Genomic DNA, 13,527 nt, shown 5'->3' on the forward strand with positions numbered 1-13,527 from the left:
AACTTGAAATATTCTTCCTAATATTTCAAAAATTATCTCGGTCCCTCCTACTACGTCCTGCAGTGGTTTCAGAAATTCAGCAGGACAGAGTGGGAGAGACACCTGAACTTATAGGCACAGGCAGGAACTTCCTGAACAGACTTCCAGGGTCACAACAAATTGGAGAGACTCGACAAATGGAAATACCTTAAAATAAAAAGTTTCTGCATAGCTAAAGACATAGCAACCAAACTAGAAAGACAACCAAAATATTTATCAGCAACATATCAGACAAGGGGTTAATATCAGTATATACAGGGAACTCAAGAAACTAATCCCTCCCAAACCCAACAAACCAATTACTAAATAGGCAAGGGAACTAAAGAGAGACTTCTCAGAAGAAGAGATAAAAATGGCAAAGAAACACATAAGGAAATGTTCATTATCCCTGGTTGTAAAGGAAATACAAACAAAGACAACTCTGAGATGCCACCTTACCCCAGTAAGAATGGCCCACATCCTAAAGTCAGCCAATGACAAATGCTGGATGTGGAGAAAGAGGAACTCTACTGCATTGCTGGTGGGAATGTACACTAATACAACCACTTTGGAAAGCAGTCTGGAGGGTCCTCAGAAAGTTAAATATAGACCTCCCCTATGACCAAGCAACACCACTCATAGGTATCTATCCTGAACAACAGGAACCAGGATACAAGGACACATGCACCTCCATGTTTATTGCAGCACTGTTCACAATAGCCAGGATATGGAAACAACCCAGATGTCCCACCACAGATGAATGGATCCAAAAATTGTGGTAACTATACCCAATGGAATATTATGCAGCCATTAGAAAGGACAAAATAATGGCATTTGCAGGGAAATGGACGGAACTAGGAGAAATCATGTTGAGTGACGTAAGCAAAGGGCAAAGAGACAAACAGCACATGGTCTCCCTGATAAATGGATGTTAAATCCAAAACGTAAGGTGATATGACAAAGTTAACAAGACGTGAGAAACAAAGGACCTCCACTCATCTGGTGGAATCACTACTAAATAACCCCATGCTGCTGATTACACATATGGTATATATGTGTACACAGGAGGGAAACTAGGAGGAGGACACAGAACTTGAGGAAACCAGGGAAAAACATACAACAGCAGGACCCATCAGCTGCACTGGACATGGATCAAAATGAACTAAGCAACTCAATGGCAGCGATGGGAGGGAGGGAATGAGTGGGAAAGAGGGAACAGCTGACACTACGCAAAAGGAAAGGAATGTACACATCATCCAACGTGGAAGAAATAACTGTATTGTCAAAGCCCATAGAACTCATCAACTTTATAGACCACGATAGACCATTTGCCCCATGAAAGTTAGAATGTGTTTGTGAATTTAACTAAGCATCACTATCCCAAAATACTGTAAAATTTGTGAAATTATGTAATCACTTAATCACAATAAAGAATTTGCAAAAAAAAATTATCTTGGTCCAAGCATAATTCAGAAGGGAAGAAAGTTTACTTACAGGTATCATCCAGTTAGCCAAGTCACCATATTTGGAAACCTGCATGGCTCCTAGCATTGTTAGATCGACATGTCCCCTGAGAAAGAAAAAGAATATAGAAAGCAAATTTCATAAACTTTACGTTCCTATTGCTTGAAAACATCAAAAATTAAGAAAAATATTTATACTCCCCAAAATACATGTCCTTGTCTTCTCCCATGCTTTCTAAATAGACCAGCTCAAAGCTAATGCAGCAAAATGCAGAGTTCTTTTTAAAAATTATAGCCTAGATTGTCTCCAAAAACAAATTCAACATACATGTACACATTAAAATGTGTTGCTTTCAATGAGGAAGAAGGTGACTGGATTTGAAAACAAACACTAGCTGAGAACCTTCGTGAAAGACCCTCATGAAAGGTTATCTCCACCTAGCTGGTGCAAAGATACATGTTCTATGTTGGAGGGTTCTTTTCTTAATAGTGGGCTGGGTATTTCAATGCTCAGCCACCAGTGGGATTGACTTCATAGCTTCCTGCAGCTGAATAAGCTGTGATACTTTAATAGGACTGTGAGAAGTAAACCTAGGCTTCAGAGCCTTGCTCACACACTTTGGATGACTCAGCTCTGCCTGCACCACGATTGTGAGGGGCTCCATTATTACATACCCTCTAATCATTGCGAATGATTCATCGCTGGAGAAAAAAGAAGCTCCTGGAAGAACAGTAACTGTTTCCTTGCCTAAACACACACACACAGAAAGGAAGAAAAAACAAAAGGAAGAAAAGACTATTACATTTCTAAGGATATCATGGTGAACCAAGGGTCTACACATCTTTGCTTCCAAAAAACAAAAACAAAAACAAACTTAAACTCCCTTTATTAGAGAGAAAAGGATAGTTTTGACACCATCACTATTCAGCATTGTTGGGTAAGGTACTAATCACCAACGTCTGATGATATTATTTGTAAATTCTGTATAGGCAATGTATCTTTCTATTGCCTGTCCCTACTCTGCCTCCCGCTCACCCCATGCCCTTTCACAAGTCACTGTAAAATGCAAATAAAAATGAGGAGAGACTTTGGGGGTGACATTTGTCAGGATCAATAAAATTTAAAGTCACTAGAGTTACAGAATAAACATGAACTGGAGAACTCTAATTTTGAAAAGGATTTCATAGAAGCTGTCCTTCAGGTTTCCTGTTTTTGTTGTTGGTGGTGGTGGTTTTAAATCAACTCTCAGTTAAAAGATCTAGTATATAGTACCGTGGCTGTAATTGACTATACTTTATGGTATATTTGAAATTTGCTTAGAGAGTAAATCTTACACACCCTTGCCACAAAGCAAAAATGGTGATGTGAGGTGATGAGTATGTATGTTCATTAACTTGATGGTAGTAATCATTTCATAATGTATACAAATATCAAATCATGCATTATCCTTCAATAGGGCTAGGGAATAAATAACATAAAAGTCAATTAGCAATACATGAAGACTCATCTAAAACCCTACTATCATTAAGCCTGAGCCCTCTTATTTTGTTCTCTCTCCTTTCTTCCCTCTTTCTCCTTTTCTCTCTTCACTTTATCTCATGCCCTGATCTCTTGTCCTCTTTTCTCCCCTTCCCCTTTATCTCTTTTCTCACTCCTTTATTTTAAATGTATCTTTATCTCTTGTTCCTGTACACTTTTACAAAAACTATAAGATCTTGACAAAGTGGGGAAACAGTATGTTAGTCCTGGACAACTTATTTAGTGAAAGAATTCTCTTGGAAGGACTTCTAAAATGTACCTATTTTACTTAAAGTTCAGAGCTAGGGAAACTCTTCACATTTTCCCAGGCTCCATGAGTCAAGTAATATAACTTAAACCTAATAGGCTCTCCCTTTTGTCTCCTCTCATTCTCTGCTTCTTGCCTGTTCAGGAGCTTCAGGTGTCCAGAAACACTTCTATATAAAAAGTGCTCGCGAACTCTCTGATGAAAAGTAAGTCAATTATCTGAGGCCATTCCATGTGTCATTCCAAATAAGAAAGTAGACAAAACAAAGGTGTGTGAAAGCTACAAGTGTGCAGAAAAGCTGCTGATCACTCATCAAGCAAGGCCAGAATTGGCCTGACCGTTCCCAGATGTACAACAGAGTTATGGGTCCAGCATCTCAAGTCTTGACAAAAGCTAACTTTTCCAATCCAGCTCTTCCATTGGAGCTGGAACATAGAAAAATCGGGAGTAAAGGGTATTTATATTACGTTGACATATTTATCCCCCAAGGAAGTTTGATTCTAAATGACAGAAACATTGTCACATTTTCCAAAACAGAAAAGCTTTGGAAAACACTTTCTGTTATGGTTTGAAGGGGCTTTTGGAAAGCACATAACATTTTCAGGATTAAGTGAGATAATGTAAATAAGGTTTTCTCCAGAGCCTCGCCCAGAGAAACAGTTCTAAAAAGATTAGTTTCTATCTCTATCATTGTTATTTTTCTCTCTAAACCTCTTTAAAAACCAGAAAAAGCCACAGCTCTTCTAGAGATAAATGACACAAGACCCATAAACCTGGTGAGAGAGCCAGCCTGTGTGAGCTCTGGGTTTTAGGACAGACACATCACTGCTAAACTTTATCCTAAAACAACTTCTATGCCCAACAAAATAAGATCCTCATCAGTGTGGTGAGGTGGAGAATGAAGGAAGAATTTGTAGGTAGAAAATGAGAAAACCATCCTTTTTCTTTTTTCTTTTTCTTTTTCTCCTTTTGCTGGTCCTAAGGCTTGAACTCAGGGCCTGGGCACTGTCCCTGAGCCTCTTTGTGCTCAATTCTAGCAGTCTATCACTTCGAGCCATGGCATCACTTCCAGCTTTTCCTGAGCAGTTTACTAGAAATAAGAGTCTCACAGACTTTACTGCCCAGTCTGGCTTCAAACCACTATCCTCAGTGCTCAGCTTCCTGAGTAGCTAGAATTATAGGTGTGAGCCACAGGCACCTGCCTTATTCTTTTAATTTTATTTTCAGTTTTTAAATCACAATGACTTCCAAAAGGGTATTCCTCACTGGCTGATAATGCGTAGATGATGATTCTTACCACTTTTAGATCAAAATGATTTATGAAGCAAAATTTTGTTAAGAGCTTCTCACCCCATCCCCCCAAAAAAACTCATGGAATATAATTGTCTGGCCCATGCTAATAAATCCAAGCATCTTATGAATTGCATTCATTTGAAGCAAAGCTGATTGTAAACTTTTTCATTTAAATTTGTTTTTAATTGTTACATAAAAAATGTATATTATTTTGGAATACAATGTGTTTTGATGCATGTATAGATTGCACGATGTTCCAATTAAGGTAAACAAATACATGTCTTATAACATTTATCATTTTATTATGTTGATAACATTACAAATCTTTTTATTTTTCATTTTTGGAGGGGGGGCAGGTGCCTGGGGGGGGGGGGGGGCGGACAGTTCCTAAGGCTTAAAACTCAGGGCCTGGGAGCTGTCCCTGAGTTTTTATGTTCAAGCCTAGTACTCTACCAATTGAGCCACAGCTCCACTTCTGGCTTTTTGGTGGTTAACTGGAGGTCTTACAGACTTCCCTGCCCAGGCTGGCATTTAACTGTGTTCCTCAGATCTCTGCCTCTTATGTACCTAGGATTACTGGCGTGAGCCACCAGTGCCTGCCTCAAATTCTTTCTTCTAGCTTCTTACAATACACAGTTTATTATTGTTATCTAAGATGACTCTCAAAGCCTCCTATTCCTATTTACATGTAACCTCAATGAAAGCCTCTTCATGTGTTTATTGACCTTTTTTTACTTTTTTGGAAACTGTTTGATTCATTTGTCTAATTTTTATATTGGATTTTATGTTCTTCTGGTGTTTAATTTTTGGGTCTTTATATTCTGAATAATAATCCCTATCAGGTAATTAATTTTTATTATGAGAAGACACTAAATTGTATCAAAGAATTTTGTCCTTGATTCCATTCATGAGCTGAATTATGTTTGCTGACTTGCATATGTTGAACCATGCTCTGTGCTCATGGAAACGTTTGATAATGTCTGCAGTTGGCATGGTTAAACCTGGGAGAGAAAGTTCGATTGGCATCTAGTGTGAGGATGGTGCACACAACAACCCAAAAAGATTCCCTTGGTCACCCAGCCCCAAAGTCCTATAGAGTTGAATAGAACACCTGCCTGGAGGTATCTGTATCACTAGATTAAAAAATAAAAAATGAAAAACAAAAAGTTAAAATAGAGGGGGACTATTTAATGGAAGGGAAGACCAGTTGCAAGGGTAAAGAGATAAGAAGAGGTGAAAGGGAGTAATTACTATATATATATGTGGAAATGTCATAATAAAATTCATTATTTTGTATGGTTCGTATATCCTAGTAGAAATGTACTATTTGAAAATGAAGGAAAAGCTAATTTCAGTAAAATTCTAGGTTCTATTAGCACTATAAAATGCTTGAAAAGATTCTAAATATAATGCTCTGTCAATGATGTTTTCTAGAGCACACAGTCCTACCATCAACTGAAAAAAGAGAAACCTTTTTTAAATAATTTGTTTGTCCTTTAATTTTTCCAGAAATACCGCCTCCCATTTTTAAGAAATATTTTTCCAATAAACGTTATTCACTCATACCTTCTATTTTTAGCAAGCGTTTTGCTAAGTCTCTCTGGATCTCTACTGAATGAAGTGAAAGCAAGTAAAGATTTATAAAGTATATTTAATTAAATTTCATTTTTTTAGAAATAGGTAAGTAGGTGTTTAACTTCACAAAATGGAAAAGGTTCCTATTAGAATCCTTTAAAACTAACACAAATAATGGGTGATGTTCTAGGTTATTTCCTGATATTTTGGGAAGTTGAGGAAATCACTAATTTATATTCTACATTTTCCATTTCAAATTATTTCTTGCCTAATTTGTATAACTCCAACTACAGGAATATCAAAACTTTCCAGGTCTTATAGAATTCCATGAATTTTGAGACTTTGGGTCAGAAACTAAAACAATTGCTTAGCAATTAAAATTCTTAATTTGTCAAAAAAAAAAAGTATCACCAGGCATGATAACACACACCTGTAATACCAACTACTTAGAGAGGTAGGTGGGGATCATTAGGATCATGGAACAAAGTTAACAAGAGTCCAGCTCAATCATTATCCAGGTATGGGGGTGCATACTGGTGATCAAAGCCATGTGGAAAACTGGTCTGAGCAAAAACATGGGATTTTATCTGAAAAATAACTAAAATAAAGTAACTAAAGCCAAAAGAAAAAGGACTCAAGGTATGGCTCAAACACTTGTCTAGCAAGTAGAGGACAAATAAACAAAATCCTACACAGGACTCCAGTGAATGAGTTAGAAAATGACTCAGATGATTTGCACCTTGGCTTCATTAGGACTGAGCTACTTATAAACTCAATAGAATTGGAAACACCTACTGGCCAGCAATGTGACCAAACAGATTACTCACTTGTCTAAGAAAAGTGGGTTTTAGGAACTCATGCCTGAAATTTGGAAAATGGAGTTATTCATTTTGCAAATAACTCACTAACATCATAAATTAATTAAGCCAAGCAGCAAATATTTTCACAGATCAATGAGCTATTGCTAAAGGGGACAGTACAATTAAATTATAGCGTTGGTGAAATGTCATTGCTTTATCACAGTGGTCCTTTTAGAGTTGAGTCGTGTTAACTAATTCAACTATTCAACCAGAAGCTGTATTACTTCCAAAAATTCTAAGTGTCAAAACATCAATCCTACTTGGCATCTGGCCTTTGTGCTCAGCTCATCTTACCCCTGAGTTTTAAACATACTATTTCAGAAAGCAAAGTAAGAACAATACTTTGGTGGGGGTTGGGATGAATAAAGAAGGATGTAAAAAAAAAATCTTGCTAGAGCATAGAAATTAGCTCCTAATTGGCAGCCCCATTCTAAGGAGAAGTTGTAGCCCAAAATGATGACACTGGCAGCCTGACATTAGGCTGCTGAAAGATGGGGTGGTACGCAAATATATTCTACTCAAAAACAGGCTAATAGTAGAAAGAGAAACATAGGATGACAGGGTCAAAGGAAAAGATCATGCTAAAATCGCCAGATTTTTTCACCTCCCTAGGTTGTGCCTAGTGGCAGAAGACAGCTTTAAGAAACCCTGTCTGCACCTGTACAGGATTCTCTCCCTCTCTCCAGTAAGCACTAGAGGACAGTAAGCATCAACTACAACACTTGCTACTGAGGATCAACACCCGGCTCCTTCAGCCAGAGAAGTGTGACCTACTTCAACTGGGGATGAGCCAATGAGAAGTACAGGCAGGCAACCAAGGTTACTGCAAGTTGGTGGTATTCTACTAAGGGCCTATTCCTATTGGTTGGACTCCTCGTCAAGGTGGAGTAGAAATAATAATTTTCGGTGTGAGGCTGTCGTCCTTACTCAGTGTTCCCTTCTTTCCAAACCTTTATTAATTGTCATTTCCTTTAATTTTCCTCAATAGCTCCATTCAAGTGATCTCTTTGTACAGTCAGAACCCTGATTAACCCTTCAAAGCTCATCTAAGCTCATCTACTAAGTGAGTCTCCACCAGCATTTCCTCCTTTATCTCAGTCATCTGTGAATGGATGCCAAAGAAAAACTAGAAAGGCTCGAACAGAAATGCAATAGAATACTCTAGAAAGAGGCAAGAACTTTACAACTTGAGGAAGCGGGAAGTGGGGGGGGTAGTGGAAGAGAATGAAGGGGGGTAACATTATTCAAAAAGAATACTTATTACCTTACTTATCTAACTGTAACCTCACTATATATCATCTTTACAATAAAATTTTAAAACTAAACTACCCCTCCAAAAAAGCCAAAAAGAAAGAAAGAAAGAAAGCAAGAAAGAAAGAAAGAGGCAAGGAATTGAGTCTAACTTCTTGCTATTACTTGACATACAACTAAGTTAACACAAAGAAAACGTTGGGGAAAAAAAATGTCAAAGGTGAGTTTACCTGCGTTGATTAGATCTGCATCAACTTCATGCTTCATCGGATATGGACCCTATCAAAGACAGCCCATGCTCAGTTAGTGAAAGACAACTTTTCTGAATCCCATGCAAAAACTGTAATACACAGAACTTCCTGAAACTCCTAGGAAGACAGCATCCAAGGATTGTTGAAAACAAACTTTACAACTTCAGAGGGGGGTGGGGAGGGGTTTGGGGGAGGTGGGGGGGAAGGGATAGTAGGGAAAAACAAAGGAGGGGTAACGATGCTCAATAGGAAATGTACTCATTACCTTACTCATGTAACTGTAACCCCTCTGTGAAGTATGTTTACAATAAAAATATTTAAAAAAAAATAATAATTCCTTTATTTCTGTGTCTCTCTTTCTCATATTGATTAGTGTTTCTACATTCGCTTTCAAAATGGTCATGGGGCTTGAACTCTAGGGCTTGGGCACTGTCCTTGAGCATTTTTGTTCAAGGCTAGTGTTCTACCACTCTGAGTCACAGCACTACTTTCGGTTTTCTGGAAGTTAATTGGAGATAAGAGTGTCACGGACTTTCCTGCCCAATCTGGCTTTGAACAGCAGTCCTAAGGTCTCAGCCTCCTGAGTAACTAGGAATACAGGTATGAGCCACCAGCACTTGGCTGCCTTCAATATGTACATAAATAAGTGACACTAGAAAAGGAAAAATATCTTCTAAATATACCCATTTGAAAGATCTGCTGTATGCTATTTAAAATACATCAATAAAACAAAAAGTGATTTTTTTTTAGTACCTACTATGCTGTCACTTATTTACTAAATCTTTCTGGAAGGACCCCAGAGAATCAACTCCCAGATATGTTATTGACTAGTCGGAAAAAATTTTGAAAGGCAATTGTAGTTTTCTTTGTGTACTACTGAAGGTCTGAATTTGGGGTTCTAACCTTATCATTCTCTACATTTAAGTTTGGAAATCTTTATACTCCTTTGCTGAGATCTTTTCAGTCTGTTGTTGTTTTGGTTGTTTCTATGAATATACATGCATGTGTGCATGCGTGCAGGCATGCTGGGATTGAAACCAGAGCTAGGCAAGTGCTCTACCACTGAGGTATATTTTCAACTAAGGCGCTAATCACTAGCATGCACCACATAATTTTTCAATTTCAAAACAAAACATGAAAGAAAAGAAGAGGAAAAGTCAAGAATTAGGAATTATACTTTTCAAGAGTGATCAAAATTTTCTCCTATAAATAAAAGACACTAATCCTTTAAGGCTATGTACATTTCTCTTTTAAGTTGATCAAGGATAAGTCACAGACTTACTTCCCTTTTCTTCAGAATAATCACTCAAGACAAAAAGAATACAAGTCTTGGACTTTCATAGGAGTATATTTATGTCCAGTTGTTTTGTACTTGTGTGTCCAAAAAATGGTCATATTTGTTGCTTCAATTTGTCAGTGTCAACTTCATGCTTACATGCCAGCATAGGCAAGCTAAGATCATTATTCATATTTTGTATACAAGATATACATTTTCTATTTGTACAATTTGTGCTTTTATTCCAATACTAGTTAAGATCTACTGAGAAATAAAGTTTGTAAATATTACAAGTTGACAAACTACAAATAACATTAGTAAAGTAAAACTTGACAATTATTTTAATACTTTTATATTACTTTAAAACTTACCAAACCCAGAACACCATTTTCACTTTGAAGATGAACAGTCATATCTGGGCTGATAAAGTTACTGGCCAGAAGAGGGATTCCTATGCCCAAATTAGCTGAAAGAAAAGATGTTAAGGACCAGCAATGGCAAAGGGAGAGAGATTATACATTTAAGTCAGAGCAGATGCTTTCATTAAAAGGAGATTGTTGTGGATGTAATTACCTAATATATTCTTTAGTCACCCTCTGGGTAGTACTTTGTAATTTTCCATAAAGGAAATAGCTTTTTGATGACAGTTTTCTCTATAGCAGTAACATGTTTTCCTATAGAGATACCGAAAGAGTGGCTTCAGAAGCTAGTGAAGAGGTCATAATAAAAATATAAAACATATCTTATTTTTTTATTTGGATTGATATATGGTAAAGGATGTGTTATTAAACATCTTTGGAGCCTTGTTTAAATGCCATTTTCACTATACAAAACTCTTACCTGAAAAGATGATATAATATTTTAAAAACAAGTACTATGTTTAAATTAAAAACAAAAAGTCTGACTAGTGTGTATAAAGTACATAAATTCCTCTGGTTTGCTGTGGTAACATTACTTCAGAGAACCATAGAGAAAAATCAAGGGGTTTATTTCAGCAAATATAATGTGGTTTGGGTGGCGGGTACTATTCAGAGGGAACTAGTCTAATGAGAATAGATATTGTAAAAATACATTATGGTAGAAATAAATGAATAAATAAATAAAAGTAGAATGATGAAAAACAGAAAAAAATCCAAACACAAATTGTACTAATGTCTGCAGAACTTGAATTCTTTATGGATTTGAATCATTCCCTTACAAAACATCACACATAAAAGTGCATTCCACAGAATCATTATCAAGGAAATAGGGGTTTGTTGAGCAGTTGAATGTGATATTTCAAATGAGTATGCAAATATTAGAATATCAAGAAAATAGACAGTAAATATTTATAATAGTAATTCTGATATCTGAAGCCCTCATCTAAGGTGATTTCTTTTCCTAACAAACCCTATCCAAAAGTCAAACTGTATCAAAATCTACTGTATACTAGAAAATTATTATGTTAATTTTCAATTGCTATTTTGGCTAAAGAAGGCAAACAGATTATAATCAAGAGGCTTAGCCAGCTGATCAATATAGGAAAAGGAAGCGCTGTATCTTTGGCCGGTCTCAGAACAGTAAAGGATACCATACATGCCATCCTCAAATTCAAGAGCTGCCCTCTTGATGATACGTTCCCTCACATCAGCTCCAGGTTTGCTGGATTTGGATTGTCCATCTTTCTCCTTCCGGACAGATAAACGCTTTAAAATAAATAGAAATAAGTTACTCATGGTTGAAGGTATGGTTTTTATACTTCATCACCTCCTAGTATAAAGAATTTTCTGGGAAAAAAAATGAACTCTCATTATCACTAGGAGGCAAATCTGAAATGTAATCAAAGTCTTAAAAAAAAAGATGAACATGGGTGACATTTGATGACAGAAATAATTCTTCACATCTGCCCTGTCTCTTTGAAGTGATTAAATCACCTAGTACTGTCATACTCACTGCTACTTTGGGTACTGAATTCTCAGGCATTCAGAGATTGAGCCTGAACAAAGAGAAGGGAAGAAGCTTTGGAAATAGGTTGTTCAGGGATGTCAGAATGTGTTTACCAGGTGTTACTGCTGGCATTACCTACTGCCACCTGCAGAGACTAGACTAATTTTGCTATACGTATATCACATAAACATCCTGTAAAAAAAAAAAAAAGCCAGCAACTTTTTCCATTATTAAATATCCTTGACATAGACTCTTGTCTCTATTTGCAAATTTCCCTTCCTTTCTCCGAAGACCACTGACAATAGTTTTGGACAGCAGAATGTCTTTCTGTTGATGTCCACAGGGTTTTTAATACACCCTACTCTATGTCTGTTAAATCTCGACATCAATTTTAAACCAGCTGGCCATTTCTTGTAGTCTCACTGGCTTAAAAATATCTCCAGTGTTCCATGTCCCCTATTCGTTGTACAATCTCATTCCAACCCAGAGCTCAAAGCTAAAAATGATATTCTTTCTACATTCCATAAAAGTACAACATAACTTCAAGATAGAAATATACTTTTGAGTAATCAAACATTAAGGCTAGAAACATGTTTTTGAGGAAGGGTAAAGGGGTAGACACACAAACAAACGGGAGGAGGAAAGGTGAGCAAATGTAGTCATTATATTTGTTGTACATTGTGTAAAAAAAATGAGTTATGTAAATTGAGGATAGGGATGGAAGGAGAGAAATAGGGGAGAACAAAAGAAGGAGTGGCATTGACCAAGAAGCATTGTACTTATAACCTGACTTACAGAACCATAATCTCTCTGTACAACTAGATCGTCATCATCAAGACTACAGCAAAGACCTGATTATGCTTCTTCACCCTCTAGGACAGCCAGCCACAGAAGCCTGGTAGTCACAGCCTAAAGAATTATGGGACATAATCACATGCCTACCTTGTAGAAACAAGGTAGTATGAGCCTAGAGAATACCAAAGAAGTGTCTAGTAAGACCCAAAGCAAAATTTGCTTCTCAGTTCCAACTTTCTGTCATCTGGAATCACTCTAGGGATGTACCTGCCCCTAAATCAGACTCATAAAAACTGACAAAGAATCCAAGTCAATTACTTCAATTCGCTTTTCATATTTTTCTCCCTTTATAAGGCGATGCACATAAATCTTAGGAACATGTATATCTTCTGCAGCAAATGATCCAACATCTACAATTTCTTCAACCTAGACAAAGAGAAAATAATTAAATTAGATCACCAAAGCTGAAAAGAAACTTTGAAAAAGTGAAAAAAATGCATCCTCTCTTCCAACTTAGGTTGGATATGCAAAGCCAATATACATATGAAAGAATAAGTATATGTGTCTATGTGTACACACATAGATATGTATGTGTATGTTATATATTCCACAAGAGAGAAATTCAAATACATGTGCCTGAATACAAAACACAGTACAGAAAGCTGCAGAACTTAGTCGTTTCCTAAAAAAGCTCCAGTTATAAAGTTATCAAATGGTTCTCGGCACAGCTGCTTGAACTTTCACAAATTGCAGATCAATTATGCAAAATCTGAAAGCCCATGCGTTAAACACAGAGTCTTAGAACTAGTGGGAAATTAATCATATCAATGACAAAAATCTGTAACCACATCTGCTTGGTCAACTGAAGAGCTTTTTAAGTATAGACACAAATGCTATTTGTAACAGTTTTTAATTATTCCTATCCTTAGCTTCCTAAGATCATGACAGAACTATAATGGCAGAAATAATGTTCAAGCTATATAATCAATTCTAATATGAAAGTTTCAGGAAGGAAATGTTAATCATTAGAAA

General features: G+C 36.7%; 1 protein-coding gene across 1 annotated transcript in view; it reads right to left on the reverse strand.

The window, feature by feature from the left end:
• Positions 1-13,527, reverse strand: part of Oxct1 (3-oxoacid CoA-transferase 1) — a 127,375-nt gene that overhangs the window by 55,331 nt on the left and 58,517 nt on the right. The window contains exons 8-13 of the mRNA XM_042690509.1: positions 12,814-12,921; positions 11,345-11,459; positions 10,146-10,240; positions 8,478-8,526; positions 2,157-2,229; positions 1,513-1,588 (exon numbers count right to left, since the gene is read on the reverse strand). Of these exons, the coding sequence (XP_042546443.1) occupies positions 1,513-1,588; positions 2,157-2,229; positions 8,478-8,526; positions 10,146-10,240; positions 11,345-11,459; positions 12,814-12,921 (516 nt within the window). The remainder of the gene's footprint in view (positions 1-1,512; positions 1,589-2,156; positions 2,230-8,477; positions 8,527-10,145; positions 10,241-11,344; positions 11,460-12,813; positions 12,922-13,527) is intronic.

This window comes from Dipodomys spectabilis, unplaced genomic scaffold (genome assembly GCF_019054845.1).
Source record: "Dipodomys spectabilis isolate Male_0828 unplaced genomic scaffold, ASM1905484v1 ptg000138l, whole genome shotgun sequence".
Classification (NCBI taxonomy): domain Eukaryota; kingdom Metazoa; phylum Chordata; class Mammalia; order Rodentia; family Heteromyidae; genus Dipodomys; species Dipodomys spectabilis.